We start from the raw sequence: 17,726 nt of genomic DNA on the forward strand, positions 1-17,726 counted from the left end.
GTGGACATCCCCGTGTATTTGAAGCATGTGTTGACCGAGCGCAAGCTGCATTTCAACGCAGCCCCTATAGGTCAAATTGGGGTTTGAACTGGGGACGTGACGAATTACACATTTCATGAGATGTGAATAGGTCGTGATGGTCGCATCGCAAGATCACCATGCTCTCCCAATGTCACACCTTTACACTTATTTTTGTGGGATTACATCAAGTATCGCGTTTACAAAACATCAGTCAGTGACATTGCTACACTTTGTTCGCGAATCAACGAAACAATTATAACTGTTGATGCAGCAGTTCTGACTCGTACAGGGGCAGCAACCGAATATCTCATTGATGTTCTATGAACGACGAGGGGGACGCACATGGAAATGCTGGCATATAAGTAAAAACTTTAAGAGATGCTATACGTTAACAACTACCTCCAACAGTTTTCAAATTATGATTTTTGATAATAATAGCGGGACTTCACGAGTGTTCTATAGGGTTACTCTAATGCTTTTAATGGATATTTTTCGAATGATCACTCACACTTTCAATGAGTATTTTGAGACTATGCAAAAATGTTAATCGTAATCCGAAAGCTGGCTTCCATCCTTTTGTGCTGACGTCAGTGTTCCGGCCTTTTGCAGAACGGCAAGTGGAACGGTCTGATCGCGGACCTGGTGAACCGCAAGACGGACATGGTGATGACGTCTCTGATGATAAACTCGGAGCGTGAGAACGCCGTGGACTTCACGGTTCCCTTCATGGAGACGGGCATCGCCATCCTGGTCGCCAAGAGGACTGGCATCATCTCGCCTACCGCTTTTCTGGGTGAGTAGCCTCATGAGCTCTGATCGCAACCAGCCACGCCAGTATATACAACTCTCCCGTTATTGTATTTTGGTGTACCAGAAATAATGTTAGAAGCTGTTGAAAAACCTAGCCAACCAGCTGCAAAAGAAAGGATTACTAGCCCTTGACCTAGATTTCGATATTTTTAAAAATTGTCTTCTTCAGAAGGAGTGGGCCTTGTTACATCACACGATGGTACATTAGAATAACTAAAGACGGGCGGCTCTTGTCATATATGAAATTGACAAAACAAGAATTATCCCAAGCCATGCTTGGGATAATTCGTAACAGCTGCCCTCTGTCTCTGGCATGATGTACACTTAACGTATGCAAATATTTTATCGCGTGACTCCTGATATAAGTTTATTTTGGCAAGAGCCTCTACCTGTGGGCATTTACCAGCGAGCATTCACTCTGAAGTACGTTAAATGTAATCTGGCTGCTATCTAAAGCCATGGTTTGGTTTAATTCTTGTTTTTGTCAATTTTATATATGACAAGAGCATCTCGGCTTCAGCTATTCTAATGTACCATCATGTGATGTAATACCCCTGCTGAAGAAGACATTTTTAGAAATATCGAAATTTAGGTCAAGGGCTAACAAGCCTTTATTTTGCAACTGATTCGCTGATTTTTTCAGCCTCTTCAGATTTACACAGTTGCTGATTCGCAGCCATGTTTAAGATTTAGAGCTATAGTACGCATTCTCACAGTGTCTAAGGCAAGGTTTCTTATATATAGGAAAAATAGTATGAAGGATAGAATTCACTGTAAATAGAAGACAGAGCAGAGGCTAGGTTATCGTAAAGGTTGAGAAACAGGGTTAACCTCATATGAATCGACAGAAAATCAATGCCTACAATAATAGTTTGGTTTACATGACGACGTCACAAGCAAAAAATGAAGAGATAGAAAAAGTAAATAAGAATATTGAAGGGGTAATTCATCATGAAAAGGGAGATGATACTCCAATAATAATGAAAGAATGGAAACTGTGATAGGGGAAGATACTGAAGGCGCAGTGACGGGATAATATGGGCAGGGAGTACGAATGAGAGAAGAAAGACTACTTGAGTTCTGTAATACATTCCATCTAGCAATAACGAACACATCGTGCAAAAATCGCAAGAGGAGGAAGTATACTTGGGAAAGGTCTGGAGATACCTGAAGATTTCAGTTGGATTACATAACAACCAGGCAGAGAATTTTTTTCTCAGATATAGGATTGTAAGACGTACTCCATAGCAGACGTAGATTCGGGCAAGGGAGAGGAATACTGAAGTACTGAGGAATGATGAGATGCTTTGAAAGATCTCTGAGGCTGCAGATACTGAGATAATGAAAACCCAATAGGCAGCTAAACTGAAGAGGATGTAAATCTCTAAAAACGGAAATCTCAGAAACTGGACTGACAAACATAGCTGCAATGTGGGTAATTGCGAAGAAAACTAGAGTAACTGAAGAATTTCGCAAACTGGAGAAGGAAATACAATGTTTAGCAAAAGACAGGAATACATCTATGTAAGCAACTTACGAGTGTAATTGCAGATAAGACCAGACAAAACGACTGCTGAAAAGAAATCGAAAAACCTTTGATGGAATTAAAAGCAAGGGAGGCACCATGAAGAGTTCAATGGGAATTCCACTGTTAACTGCAGTCGATAGCGAGGAACTGTCTGATGTCTTGATAGATGAAGAAATGAGAATCTGTATTGAAGACATCGGAGATCCAGTAGGACTAAAAAGAAGTATGTGTTCGTAAATATTAACACTAAGCATGTACACATATACTGTAAGATAATTCATTATACATAATTTCGATAAAAGAATCGTTCAAATGATACCTGAAATATGCAACTAACTAACCAACCAACTAGAGTCAACGTCTAACAGAGGTTTGGAGCACTTACGATCAAATAAGATAGAAACGATAGGTAACAATCTCATGAAATTTTTAAATCATTGGGAGACGTGGTAACTAAATAATTATTCAAGTTGATGTCAGACTTTCTGAAAACCATCATTTACACAGCTGCGAATATAACAAGGGCATGTAACTGCGGAAACTATTGCACATCCAGCTTAACAGCTCATGCAGCCAAGTTGCTGACAGTAGTAACATACAGCAGATTGGAAAAGAAACTTGAGGATCTGTCTGAAGACAAAGAGTTTGGCTATAGGGAAGGTAAAGGAATCAAAGAAACAGTTCTTACATAAGGCTGATGATGGAAGCAAGACTTACAAAATTTCGAGGAGTAGTCACAGGATTTGTAGACCTAGAGAAAGCGTATGGCAATGCAAAATGTTCGAAATTGTAACAAGAACAGGAGTAAGTTACAGGGAAAGACGAGTAAAATACTATATGTGCAAGAAACAAGAGGGAACGATAAGTCTGAAAGACGAAGAATGAAGTGCTCGGGTTACAAATGGTTCAAGATCGGTCTGTTGTCCCTACCGTTCGATCTAGACATCGAAGAAGCAGTAATGCAAGTAAAAGAACGGCTCAAGAATGGGATTAAAGTTCAGGATGAATGGATATCAATAACTAGATTCGCTAACGACATTGCTGTCCTCGGCGAAAGTGAAGGAAAAGGATTACAAGACCTCTCGAACAGAACGAACAGTTTGAGGAGCATAGATTAATTTTTAGTGGTATACCGAAGAAAGATAAAAGGAATGAGGATCAGAACCATAGACTGCTGGGGAATCGGAAAAGATGAGAATCGAAGCGTTTGAGAAGTGCTGCTATAGAAGGACATTGAAGGTTTGGTAAGCTGATAAGAAATGAAGAGGTTCTTCACAGGATCGCCGAAGAATGGAACTAATGGAAAACAATGACAAGAAGAAGGCGGCTGGATGATAGCACGTGTGTTAATGCATCACGGAGTAACCTCCGTGGTATGAGTGGGAGTTGTAGAAGGTAAAAAATGTACGGAAAGACAAAGTTTGGAATACACCCAACAAGTAATTGAGAATGTAGGTTGCAAATGCTACTCTGAGGTGAAGATGTCAACACAGAACATGAATCCGTGGTGGGCCGCATCAAGCCACAGGAGTGGTGACAAATAAGGAAGCCCAGGTTGTGGATGAGGTGCTGATTCCACGAAGAACAGAAAAGACTGACACTAGCAGACGGATGAAGTACGCACATCTCTTCTACCATACGTGCAAGAGACGCCGAACATGTCGGGAAAATAATTCTTCGCCGAGTGGGTACCAGAACTATGTATTGGAGCAACAATAAATTTGTAGAACGGCTAGGGTCCACCTAACGTGCAGTCGATGATACGCTAAAGGCTCTTTAAGGGGGGGGGGGGGGGGGGGAGCGTGGAAGTGAGAGACTACTTGACTGATCAGGATATGACGGAAAACGCAAACGTCTGATACGACTGGGAGGCCATAATGAATTCACAGTGGCATAAAATATAAATTTATGTGGCTAACATATACAGTTCAATGAGGCTTACGTACCAGCTAGACAATCTTTTACGTGCCAAAAGAAGATAAAAGAAGCGCTCGAGATGTTAAAGGAGTTCACAAACATGAACCGCAATGATGGTTGCTGGCTTCTATCTTCATTGTAAACCAATAAAATTCCAATACTATCCACAAATAGTAACAGTAACATTTTATCTGTACTTCACACAATACAACAACACATTTCGAGCGACAGTGCTCTCAACTCAGGTTTTCGACACTTCGTTCGTATGATTTAAGTACTAAAGCCTCTGGCAGCACGTTAGCGGCGTTGATAAAAATTTCTATGAATCCTCACCTTCCATCAGAATCGTCCACTTCTGTTCTTGTCAGTCGGGTATCATACATCGCAACAGCGCGCTAGATCATCTCCTCTTCGTTATATGTGGGCGCCAAGTGTCCAGTTGAGGTTTTTCCTTGTGTACTGCCGTATCTGTACGTTGCTGTAGCGAGATACCAGTGCATATGCGCAGCTACTAACTGAACCAAAACGCCATTCCATTGGACACATTGTCGACCCTCTTTTGTGTCCGCCGCTTCACGCTCGGAAAATGGATAATATTAAAAACGCTTAATTTTTTACTCTCCTTTTAAGGGCTTGGTGGGTTATGAGTGAAAGTAGTCTATTAGTGTCGAATAGTATTGCCGTACTATTATTATATACCCACATGAAGACCACTTGCAAATTGAGGTCGAAACGTTGATTCAGTCTTTTACAATATTTTTACACGTCAGGATACTCGAGAGCGCTAACGCGCCTGCTTCTGGGACATGGGGAAGTGAGCCAGCCGCGGATCGAATCCGTCTCACGAATTAATAACGAGAGCTGCTGAGCCATCCATCCTGGGTGTGGTTTTTAGGCGAATTCTCACATTCAACTAGGCAAATACAGGATTGATACCCACGTTATCAAACTTCACCACAATATCTCCACCAGGCGCGGCACAAAAATTGCTTTCCGGAAGGAAAAAGGGGAGGGGGAGGGGCATCAGGGAGGTCATCCGGCCAACAAATTTCGCGATATAAAGGGTGTTTCAAAAGGTACGCTACTATTTTAATGTGTTATAGCATTCAAACTTATTAAAATATTCACACAACTTTTGCCTTACATGGCACATTATCTCCCAAAGTTTTTGTGATATTCAAGGAATTCCAACACGTGCGCCTTTGGTGGGACGCAGAGCATCCAGTCTGTATTCAAGCATTATCCGTACTTGCCTACATATCTGCATCAACTGACACAATTGGCAACCATTCGGTTCTTTAAATCATTGATGTGGTTGACAGCTATTTTACAGTCTCTGTCCTTGATATACCCCCATAGAAAGAAATCTAGGCGACCAAGACCAGGGAACTTGACTAACTCTAACAACTGAGCGATCTTGTAACCCTGGTCTAGAATATCTCGCACAGTCTCAGCCCACAGTGGCGATACAGTATCTTGTCGGAAAACGACTGCCTTGCCAGTCATCCAGCTATGGAGGCGCAAACAGTTATAGCACATCAGCAATTACCTGTTTTTTCTGGGACAAAAATAGATCGACAATGCGATCAACCGTGAAACAACACCACACATTCACTTTCAGTCTGTCACACACCTCTTCTGCCTGAGGATAAGGATTGGTTGCGCCCCAGATGCGAATATTGTGGTTGGCTGGTTGATTTGGGGGTGGGGGGGGGGGGGGGGAGGGGAGCACACTGTGAGGTCATCGGTCCCATGGGATTGGGGGAAGATGTGGAAGGAAATCAGCCTTGCCCTTTCAAAGGAATCATCCCAGCATTTTCCTGAAGCGATTTAGGGAAATCACGGAAAACCTAATTCAGGATGGCCGGACACGTGTTTTAACATTCGTCCTCCCGAATGTGAGTCCACTGTGCTAACCACTGCGCAACCACGCTCAGTCGAATACTGTGTTGGTTTACCTTAGCAAACACGTGAAATGTTGAAACTTCCTGGCAGACTAAAACTGTGTGTCGGGCCGAGACCGAGTTCGAGTCCCGGTCCAGCACACAGTTTTAATCTGCCAGGAAGTTTCATATCAGCGCACATTCCGCTGCAGAGTGAAAATCTCATACGTGAAATGTTGCTTCGTCAGAAAATAATGGGTGGTTTAGAAAATTTTCGTCCTCCTCTAAACGGTAAAGAAATGCATACGTTGTGGCTTGTAGCGTGGTTTCAATGCATTCAACAGTTGCAGCCGGTTTGGGTGCATCTATAGACATTTCCAAGGACGCGGTGCGCTGTTACCCTAGGGATCTGCAGCTCCTGCCACACCCAACCCGTGCTGTATCGGCTTCACTTGTTCCAGATGCTCCAGTATCATGTTTCACATCAACGCTTCCTGTCTGCGTAAAATTCCTGTACCACCGGTGTATCGACCTCCACGACGGTGGGTGTTTCCTATTCCGTGTTTGGAAGTTCCTTTGAACCTGTGTGTCCGATTTGGTCTAACAAAATCATTCCACACGCTGAGCGTTTTCCTGAAGCTTTGTCATTATGTTTCATTCAGGACGACCCGGAACACACACGCAAATAAGACTTTATGAGTTTGTCTGTCACATAAGCCAAACATAGTGCGAATATCTTAATTTGTTTTTGTGGTACAGCACACTGAAGTTGTAAGGTACATTTCGAGACAACCTGCGTAACAATGTCGACCCCGTAGAGAAACAGAAAAAGGCAAAAAAGGGAAAAAGGAAAAAAATGCGGTTTGCAAAGTAGAATAATTTCATGGAGTATGAAGCCAGCTGCGAAAACCTATGATCATAAATCATTGACTAGTGTTCGCCCGACAGCACCACGGAAAAAAAAAGAAAAAGCTCTGACCCTCGTTACTGACACCGTACATTACTTAGTCACGAGACCTCATGCGAAGCTAAGTGTTATTCTCTGGCAAATTCGGCCTTCCAACGTTTCTTTTCTTTCTTTAGTTGTTTCTTCGTTTCCTCATCCTTCCTCCCTAAGATTGTTGCGCACGTTAGACTCTACACCACAGCGCAAGCAGCAGATGCTCCCTGGCACCTCTCGAGTCTAACAATTTGGGCCACACATTGGTCTGAACGGAGCACTTTGCCCTCAGCCGCAATTGAAGCGCAGAATCCAATTTTCGCGAGAAGATTAATGCCTGGGGGACGCGGCACTGAAACTGAATTTGTGGCTTTAACCACAGCGGCCTGGATGCGCAGACCATCCTACCGCACTGGGCAGTTGCAATCGGGGACACGCGTTTCGCGCTCTTGGCTGAAACGTGCGTGACGTATGGGGAACCACCCGGACTGGAGCATGCGCTTCGGGACTGTCCGAACGTGCAAGGTGATTAGGCGTGATACCAACGCACTTCCCATCGTGATGCGTATTTTCAACCGTTTCGCATTGTTTCGAAATAGATATATCGACCAGACGTTTGATACAGCGGTCGTGATGGCACAGAATAAAAAAGAATGACGAGATGGCCAATACTTGCCCGTTGACATACGACATTACCCCAGCTGTAGGAATTTAAATCGGCTACATATTCTTTTGTATTTCCCTAACTACATATCTAATGAAACCTTCTTTTGTAGAAAATTATTCTTTATTCGCACCACTGTTACTTCCTTCTTTTACTGTACATCAAGTATTATGCATCTAACTGGTACCGTGCCCCTCTCCTTCTTGGCCTTCTCAGACTTCTTCGACGTAAATGATTATAATTTCTGACTTTGTAACGAAGTCTGCCGCAATTCATTCGTCGAAAACTTCACTCCATTTTCTTCTGTTGTCTTCAGTTTTGTTTCTTTCGTTAAACATTTTTAATTTCTTTCTAAAGTCACTGTTCCTTAATCTTCCTACCTTGGTATAACCTTTTACAGACCTAAGAAATCTCATTTGAGCTGCCAAGGTCTTGTTTTCTTGTCGTTTGTATTTGACTCACGACTCATTTCGGTAGGACGGCCATTACTTCATAAAACTTCATTCTAATATCACATCCCAAATAATTAAAATCTCTGACCTATGCAGTTCTTAACGTTATCAAAGGCTTTTTCTAAGTGAGCAAATGACAGTTGTCTCTCTCGATTAAATTCTGCATGTTTTTCAATTAACAGTTTCTTCACAAATACTGCGTCTGTTGTCGATCTTCCTCTATTAAAGCACTCCTTTCTTCTTCACTTAATAAATACTCAGATATTACTTACAATCCTCTGTTCAGGATCCTCCTGTAAGCTATGTATGCTATGTCTGGTGAACTAATCCCTGTATAATTCTGGTACTTGCTTTCATCTCTTTTTTAATCTGCGGTATAACTTTTGCGTGCAGCCACGCTCTTGGTATGACTGATTTTCCAACATACATTAAGTTGATTCCGCAGTCTCAGAAAGAAAGGATAAAAATTATTGTCTTCACTTTCACACAATATTTATTGGTGGTCAGAAATGCCTGGGCAGTTTAGACACTATAAACAAACTGAAAATCGCCGGTTGTTCTTGTCTATCTAAATATTGGCTGTTAGTTCATTGGCGGATCGAACTGTCGTCCTGTAATAAGGATTTTTCGTAGCGCGAGTTTCCTGTTCAACAAATGTAGTACCTAACATTCTCTGTCTGCATCTCAGTGCCAAGTCGTCTGAAGTCCCAATCTAGTCCTCATTTATACCACAAGGAAAAATGAGCAACCGAAATCTAACTAGCATTCTTCAGATCGGCTGACGAGGGATTCAACTTCATTGACTGTTTCCTAGTAACATTTTTATTACAAGATGCATGAGGTTAGTGATCACAAGACGTAAGATGACGTGCTAGTATGCACATTGAGTAAAAATTTAACTAACTAATTAATGAATAGAAAACATTGTCACAAAAGGAAGCGTACTCCTCAAATGAAACATGGAACATATATGACAATTCGGGGACTTTGGTTCCCCATGGTCATACTGGTTTGAGTCTTAGCGTGAATAATGTCGACTCTTAACGTGAATAACTTCCCGAATGCTGGCACTCCGTAATTGCTCAACTACATTATGAAAACGTAGACATTATAAAACTGAGTCTATAGTGTCGTGAAACCTCTAGTTGCGAATAAAGCTACGCGGCCTTTGGAAACACCTCATATTCTTGAGTTTTTTATTGCTACAATTTTTATGATAAAGTAAATGGTTACTGGGTATTGAGTGTTTTTACTGTTATTTGCAATGTCTCTGAGCTGCCATTACCTTCCAAAAAAGTTGTTTGTATCCAACTGTATTCATCATAATTATTCAGCAGGTATTAGGGTGGGTCAGGAGCGCAACATGGACGCACATATGTTCGCCTGCAAATTCTCAGAAATTGTCTCAAACATTCATAGAATTACCGAAAATATTATTCATCATTTTCGGACGACAGATGAGACGTCAAAATTGGCTTGTGCCTTGCAGCTAAAAGAAAATATACTAACGATTTTGTACACAGGGCAGCTACGGCTAAATCTTACATTGTTAATATTGAAGAACCTTCAAAGCGAATTTCACTAACAAAGACTTATGAATTGATGGGATTTTTCCATGAAAGAAGACTCTTCAAGCCGCTTTAGCTGTTTGTAGCCCATTACTAGAAACACTGTCGTTGCAGGTGAATCCTCAGATGATGCACTGTTCATTAAAACGCAATTTTTTTAGAAAAAGGGATTTTTTTAACTCTTAAAAATATTTGTCAAACGTGCTTTAACTGAAAAAAACTCTGAATTCCAAAAAATATTATTCACGTGATTAGCCCTCAAACTATCGGGAAGCTACGATGTCCCATAGTACAGTTGTAAATTGAAAATGTGAATCCAGTGTATGATCCTGGTCTTGTTGCTCAAGGCGAAGTCCACGCAACCCACAACTGCTGTTCTGCCGATGTTTCCCATGCTGGTTCCACGTCTGCCACAGCAAACGACAGTTATAGGAATGCTTTTACTTACTACGTGATTTTATGAAGGCACCTTTACAAAAATCCTTGGTAAGTAACGTTTCTTACAGCTCTAGCATTTGCTGTAGATTTACCACAACAGTCGACCAGATATATTGCCACAGGTTCATTCATTTTTACAATTTTCCGTCACAGGGAGTCGCATGATTCATGGTATCAAATCTCGGGATAAATGTTTGCCGGTATGAGCTTCTAGTACAACACTCTCAGGTACCAGACCGTAGCGTTGGCACACCACACAGTCGCCATTTCGCATTTGCTAAATAGTAAGTGATGGTTAAATGCATTAATACTAGTGTTAGTTGCTGACATTTACTTTCTCAGATCCCCACAGATGTTACTTACTGCGAATATTCTTTAAGATATTTACTCGGTTTAACCACAAATATTAATGGCTGTAATTATTTGTATAATAGATCAGATCACCCCATGAGTCCAGTTTGACATTCACCTATTTTTCTTGAGTCATTAGTCTTCAACTGGTTTGATGCGGTCCGCTACGAATTCCCCTCCCGTGCCCACCTCTTTATCTCAGAGTAGCAATTGCAACCTACTACCTCAATTATTTACTGGATGTATTCCAATTTCTCTCCACATTTTTTGCCCTCTACAGCTCCCTCCAGTACCATGGACGTCATTCCCTGGTGTCTTAACAGATGTCCTGTCGCTTCTTCTAGTCAGTGTTTTCCATATATTCCATTCCTCTCCGAGTCGGCGCAGAACCTCCTCATTCCTTACCTTATCAGTCCACCTAATTTTCAACATCTGAGTTTCTCGCTGTCATCATTTCTGTTGCTTCTCAGTACTGTCGTCTTTCTTCGATTTACTCTCTATCCATATTCTACTCTCATTAGGCTGTTCGTTCCTGCAATTCTTCTTCACTTTCAGTGAGGATGGTAATATCAACAGCGAATCTATCATTGATATCCTTTCGGCCTGAATTTTAATTCCACTCTTGAAACTTTGTTCTATTTCCAACACAGCTTCTTCGATGTACTGACTGCACAGTAAGTACAAAAGACTACATCCCTGTCTTACACCCTTTTTAATCCGAACAGTCCGTTCTTGGTCATCCACTCTTATTATCCCCTCTTGGCTCTTGTAGAAATTGTATATAACCCGTCTTTCCATATAGCTTACCAGTATTTTTCTCAGAATTTCAAACGTCTTGCTCCGTTTTACTCTGTTGAACGCTTTTTCCAGGTCTACAAGTCCTAGAAAAGAGTCTTGATTTTTCTTCAGCCTCACTTCTATTATCAAACGCACAGTAGGAATTGCCTCTTTGGTGCCTTTACCTTTCGTAAAGCCAAAATGATTGTCATCTAAAACATCCTCAGCTTTCTTTCCTATTTTTCTGTATGTTATTCTTGTAAGCAACTTGGATGCATGAGCTGTTAAGCCGAGTGTACCATAATGCTCGCACTTGTCAGCTCTTGCTTTCTTTCGAATTGTGTGAATGATATTTTTCCGAAAGTCACATGGTATATCGCTAGACTCATATAATCTACGCCCAACGTGAATAGTCGTTTTGTTGCCTCTTCCCCAAATCATTTTAGAAATTCTCATGGAATGTTACCTATCCCTTCTGCCTTATTTGATCTTAAGTCCTTCAAAGTTCTCTTGAATTCTTATTCTAATACTGGATCCCCTATCTTTGCTAAATCGACTCCTGTTTCTTCTTCTATCACATCAGACAAATCTTACCCCTCTTACGACCTTGAATGAACTTTTCCCATCTATTCCCTCTCTCCTCTGCATTTAACAGTGGGATTCCCGTTGCATTCTTAATGTTACAACGCTTTCTTTTAATTTCACCGAAGGTTGTTTTGACTTTCCTATATGCTGACTCACTCGTTCCGACAATCATTCCTTTCTCGATTTCTTCTCATTCGTCATGCATCCATTTCGCCTTGGCTTCCGTGTGCTTCCTGTTTATTTCATTTCTCATCGACTTGCATGTCTGTATTCCTGACTTTCCCTGAATATTTGTATACTTCCATTTTTCATCGATTAATTGAAGTATTTCTTTTCTTTTTTCAGTTTAAGCACATCTGGAAAATATTTTTAAGAAATTTTCTAAAATTGTTTTCCTTCTTTTATATATTATAAAAAACTGCATCATAATTAACAGTGTATTGCCTGAGAAGAATGCTGAAGATTAGATGGGTAGATCACATAACTAATGAGGAGGTATTGTATAGAATTGGGGAGAAGAGGAGTTTGTGGCACAACTTGACTAGAAGAAGGGATCGGTTGTTAGGACATGTTCTGAGGCATCAAGGGATCATCAATTAAGTACTGGAGGGCAGCGTGGAGGGTAAAAATCGTAGAGGGAGACCAAGAGAAGAATACAGTAAGCAGATTCAGAAGGATGTAGGCTGCAGAAGGTACTGGGAGATGATGAAGCTTGCACAGGATAGAGTAGCATGGAGAGCTGCATCAAACCAGTCTCAGGACTGAAGACAACAACAGCAACATCGCCTGAGGATCCAACGCCTGCGAAATCTCTAGTGTTCACAATAAAGAGCTACAAAACAGCTAAAGCGGCTTGAAGAGTCGTCATTCACTGTTAAACCTATCAATTCATAAAACGTTTTTAGCAAAAAACTGTTTGAAGGTTCTTAAAAATTAACAGTACAACGTGAATCACCTAATCAGGATCGTGATGCATGAAGTAGAATTTATTCAAACAATAGAAAAGTTAATAGGCGAGAGAAACCGATAACGCTCCTCACAAATGACTTACAGTTACAGAAAGTTTCTGACTCGCCTGAGCAACTTCCGTCCAAAATCGCCGTCTAAGTGCGCACAGAAGCAGCGCCACATGCTCATCGCCAGCGCAATGACCCTGCCGTGACTCCACTCGTCAACACGCCGGTAACATCTATACGAATCTGCCTTGTCTTAGTCTACGAAGACCGACAAATTGGAGGAGGTGAGCTGACTAATAAAGATGACGAATTCTTTCGTGGTAAAGAAATTTACGCCAGTCAGAGTACAGGACAGACGACACCTGATTATGCATTCTGAAAATCTTCCATCGGTTTAACATCTGAAATATGAACCAACATGTCTGTAGCGCGTGGCTCTCAAGAACCAAACGCAAGAGAGGTCGTTACAAAAACCCGTCAGTGTAACGCTCCGACGCCCCGTTTGAGTAGCACTTTAAGCCAACATTGAAACTCCAGCTGTTGTTTCCAGGTCTCTGCCGCAAAGCTAAACCATGAAGCTCTACCTGAACTTAAGCAGCGGCATGCGTTCGTTATTACACCAACATTCATTCAAGATAGCGATCGACCATGTTTAGAATAGGTGGTTACAGTTACAGTTATATAGTGTGTTTAATATCAAATGTAGTAAAAATGAGAATAAAACATATTCAGTTTCGTTCCCAGCGTGATCTTCAAAATTAAAAAAACCACAAAACTTAGAAACAGTTCCCCCTACTATTTCCCGCCACGTCTAGTGGATACACATCCATGAGCTATCGGGCGAATGCTTCTCAGCCATAGTCAAGAGGTTTTATATACATCTTACATCCCCAGTTGTTAAATCCGACCTTTTCAGTCAGATACCCCCGCACCCTGGAATCCGAAAGGATCCCAGTTGGAAATGATTGGAAGAGGATTTCCATTTCTCTCATTTGTCCGACGATCGAGGGGAACCTTCCGAAAACCTTGGTGGGACTGGAGGACTCGCACTATTTTGTTTCTGGGACAATGGTGTCCTTTGTCCTAGAAAAAAGAAAATTTTGTTAAGGTGTTCGTGTAAAATATATATATATATATATATATATATATATATATATATATATATATATATATATATATATATATATGTATATAGGGTGGTCCGTTGATCGTGACCGGGCCAAATATCTCACGAAATAAGTGTCAAACGAAAAAACTACAAAGATCGAAACTTGTCTAGCCTGAAGGGGGAAACCAGATGGAGCTATGGTTGGACCGCTAGATGGCGCTGCCATAGGCCAAACGGATATCAACTGCGTTTTTTTAAATAGGAACCCCCATTTTTATTAGATATTCGTGTAGTACGTAAATAAATATGAATGTTTTAGTTGGACCACTTTTTTCGCTTTGTGATAGATGGCGCTGTAATAGTCACAAACATATGGCTTACAATTTTAGACAAACAGTTAGTAACAGGAAGGTTTTTTAAATTAAAATACAGAACGTAGGCACGTTTGAACATTTTATTTCGGTTGTTCCAATGTGATACATGTACCTTTGTGAACTTATCATTTCTGAGAATGCATGCTGTTACAGCGTGATTACCTGTAAATACCACATTAATGCAATAAATGCTCAAAATGATTGCATTTGGCAATACGTGTGACGACATTCCTCTCAACAGCGAGTAGTTCGCCTTCCGTAATGCTCGCACATGCATTGACAATGCGCTGACGCGTGTTGTCAGAAGTTGTCGGTGGATCACAATAGCAAATATCCTTCAACTTTCCCCACAGCAAGAAATCCGGGGACGTCAGGTCCGGTGAACGTGCGGGCCATAGTATGGTGCTTCGACGACCAATCCACCTGTCATGAAATATGCTATTCAATACCGCTTCAACCGCACGCGAGCTATGTGCCGGGCATCCATCATGTTGGAAGTACATCGCCATTCTGTCATGCATTGAAACATCTTGTAGTAACATCGGTAGGATATTACGTAGCAAATCAGCATACATTGCACCATTTAGAATGCCATCGATATAATGGGGGCCAATTATCCTTCCTCCCATAATGCCGCACCATACATTAGCCCGCCAAGTTCGCTGATGTTCCACTTGTCGCAGCCATCGTGGATTTTCCGTTGCCCAGTAGTCCATATTATGCCGGTTTACGTTACCGCTGTTGGTGAACGACGCTTCGTCGCTAAATAGAACACGTGCAAAAAATCTGTCATCGTCCCGTAATTTCTCTTGTGCCCAGTGGCAGAACTGTAGACGACGTTCAAAGTCGTCACCATGCAATTCCTGGTGCATAGAAATATGGTACGGGTGCAATCGATGTTGATGTAGCATTCTCAACACCGACGTTTTTAAGATTCCCGATTCTCGCGCAATTTGTCTGCTACTGATGTGCGGATTAGCCGCAACAGCAGCTAAAACACCTACTTGAGCATCATCATTTGTTGCAGGTCGTGGTTGACGTTTCACATGTGGCTGAACACTTCCTGTTTCCTTAAATAACGTAACTATCCAGCGAACGGTCCGGACACTTGGATGATGTCCAGGATACCGACCAGCATACATAGCACACGCCCCTTGGGCATTTTGATCACAATAGCCATACATCAACACGATATCGACCTTTTCCGCAATTGGTAAACGGTCCATTTTAACACGGGTAATGTATCACGAAGCAAATACCGTCCGCACTGGCGGAATGTTACGTGATACCACGTACTTATACGTTTGTGACTATTACAGCGCCATCTGTCACAAAGCGAAAAAAGTGGTCCAACTAAAACATTCATATTTCTTTACGTACTACACGAGTATGTAATAAAAAATGGGGGGTTCCTATTTTAAAAATCGCAGTTGATATCCGTTTGACCTATGGCAGCGCATCTAACGGGCCAACGATAGCGCCATCTGGTTTCCCCCTTCAAGCCTGACGAGTTTCGTTCTTCGTAGTTTTTTCGTTTGATGCTTATTTCGTGAGATATTTGGCCCGGTCACTATCAATGGACCACCCGGTATATATTGGAAGTTGGGCCTGGCCGCGATGCCTAATGGTAAGGCGACCGCTCGCGATAAGCAGAAAATCCGGATTCAGGTCCCGGTCCACCGCAAGTTTTCGTTGGTCATTCCTATATAAAGCTGATGATTGTCCATATTCGCAGCTGCGAATACATTTCATGTACCACTGAGAGAGTTCTGCTTTTACGCTTGAGAATAGAAGGATGATTTTAAAAAAATTATGACACTTTCATGGGATTTTCCAATTTAGAAGAAGCGCTCAACAGTGCAAAGTGCTACAGAATGTTTCAACACAGGTGTAAGCTGTAGGGAAATATGAGTGATATACAGTATCTTTAGGAACCAACAGGGAGCAATCACAATGGAAAACCATGACAGATGTGTTCGGATTAGAACATGAATATGGAAAGGTTGTAGCCCGCCCAGCAAAGCCGCGCCGTCTGATGCGCTGCTTCCCGAGCGCGAAGGAGTGCCAGTCCCCAGCACGAATCCGCCCAGCTGATTAGGGTCGAGGTCCAGTGTGCCGGCCAGCATGTGGATGGTTTTCAAGATGGTTTTCCATCTGTTCGGCGACTGCGTAATGGTTCCCCTTATTCCGCCTCAGTTACACAACGTCGGCGATTGCTGCGCAAACACTGCCTCCACGCATGCGTACACCATAATTACTCTACCACGCAAACATCTGAGGTTACACTCATCTGGTATGAGACGTTCCCGGGAGGGAGGGGGTGGAGGAGGGGGGTGTCCACTGGGGGCAGAACCTTGAGTTCGGTGTGGAGCGGCGGTGGGGTGGCTCAAATGGTTCAAATGGTTCTGAGCACTATGCGACTTAACTTCTGAGGTCATCAGTCGCCTATAACTTAGAACTAATTAAACCTAACTAGCCTAAGCACATCACACACATCCATGCCCGAGGCAGGATTCGAACCTGCGACCGGAGCATTCGCTCGGCTCCAGACTGTAGCGCCTAGAACCGAACGGCCACTCCGGCCGGCGGCGGTGGGGTGAGTCGACTGCTGTAGCTCGTTGTAGGGTTGTGAACTACTGAGGGCTACGGCGGGGACGAAGCCTCTCGGTCGTTTCTAGGTCCTCGGTTCAATACAGTACAATATAAGGCAGGGTTCTAGTCTTTCTCCTCAATTGTTCAAACTACGTTTCGAACAAGTAATGAAGGAAATAAAGGTTTACTTACTTTACTTTACACGGAAATGCACTGATGTGAAATTAAAATTTATGAAGGAGGCCAGTCAGTGGTAAGACTCTCTGAGGACACTGTGAGGAACATTTAAAGGACCTGGTTGAAGGTATGAACAGTGTACGCCACGATCGCACGGATAACGTTACCTACCACAATTAAGCGCGTCCTAGACGGGGGTCATGCACGATACAGAATTTTCACGCAGGTTATTCTGCCCTTGAAAACTTCATCCGAAGCGCAGCTATTCAGTTCTTACTACGAATCTGAACTGAAATTACATTTCCATCAAACAAGGAACCCACGCAGTTCTCAGAAATTATTTTCTCTGCCTTGCTGCATAGCCGTTCGCCTTGCCGGCCGGAGTGGCCGAGCGGTTCTAGGCGCTACAGTCTGGAACCGCGCGACCGCTACGATCGCAGGTTCGAATCCTGCCTCGGGAATGGATGTGTGTGATGTCCTTAGGTTAGTTAGGTTTAAGTAGTTCTAAGTTCTAGGGGACTGATGACCACAGCAGTTAAGTCCCATAGTGCTCAGAGCTATTTGAACCGTTCGCCTTTGTGCTTG

At 42.4% G+C, this 17,726-nt stretch overlaps 1 protein-coding gene across 1 annotated transcript in view; it reads left to right on the plus strand.

Moving 5' to 3' along the window:
• The window catches only part of LOC124606283 (glutamate receptor ionotropic, NMDA 2B-like), a 727,746-nt gene that overhangs the window by 453,534 nt on the left and 256,486 nt on the right, over positions 1-17,726 (plus strand). Inside the window, exon 5 of the mRNA XM_047138265.1 lies at positions 631-814. Coding sequence (XP_046994221.1) covers positions 631-814 — 184 coding nt within the window. The remainder of the gene's footprint in view (positions 1-630; positions 815-17,726) is intronic.

Source organism: Schistocerca americana, chromosome 3, assembly GCF_021461395.2.
Source record: "Schistocerca americana isolate TAMUIC-IGC-003095 chromosome 3, iqSchAmer2.1, whole genome shotgun sequence".
In the NCBI taxonomy this organism is placed as follows: Eukaryota; Metazoa; Arthropoda; class Insecta; order Orthoptera; family Acrididae; genus Schistocerca; species Schistocerca americana.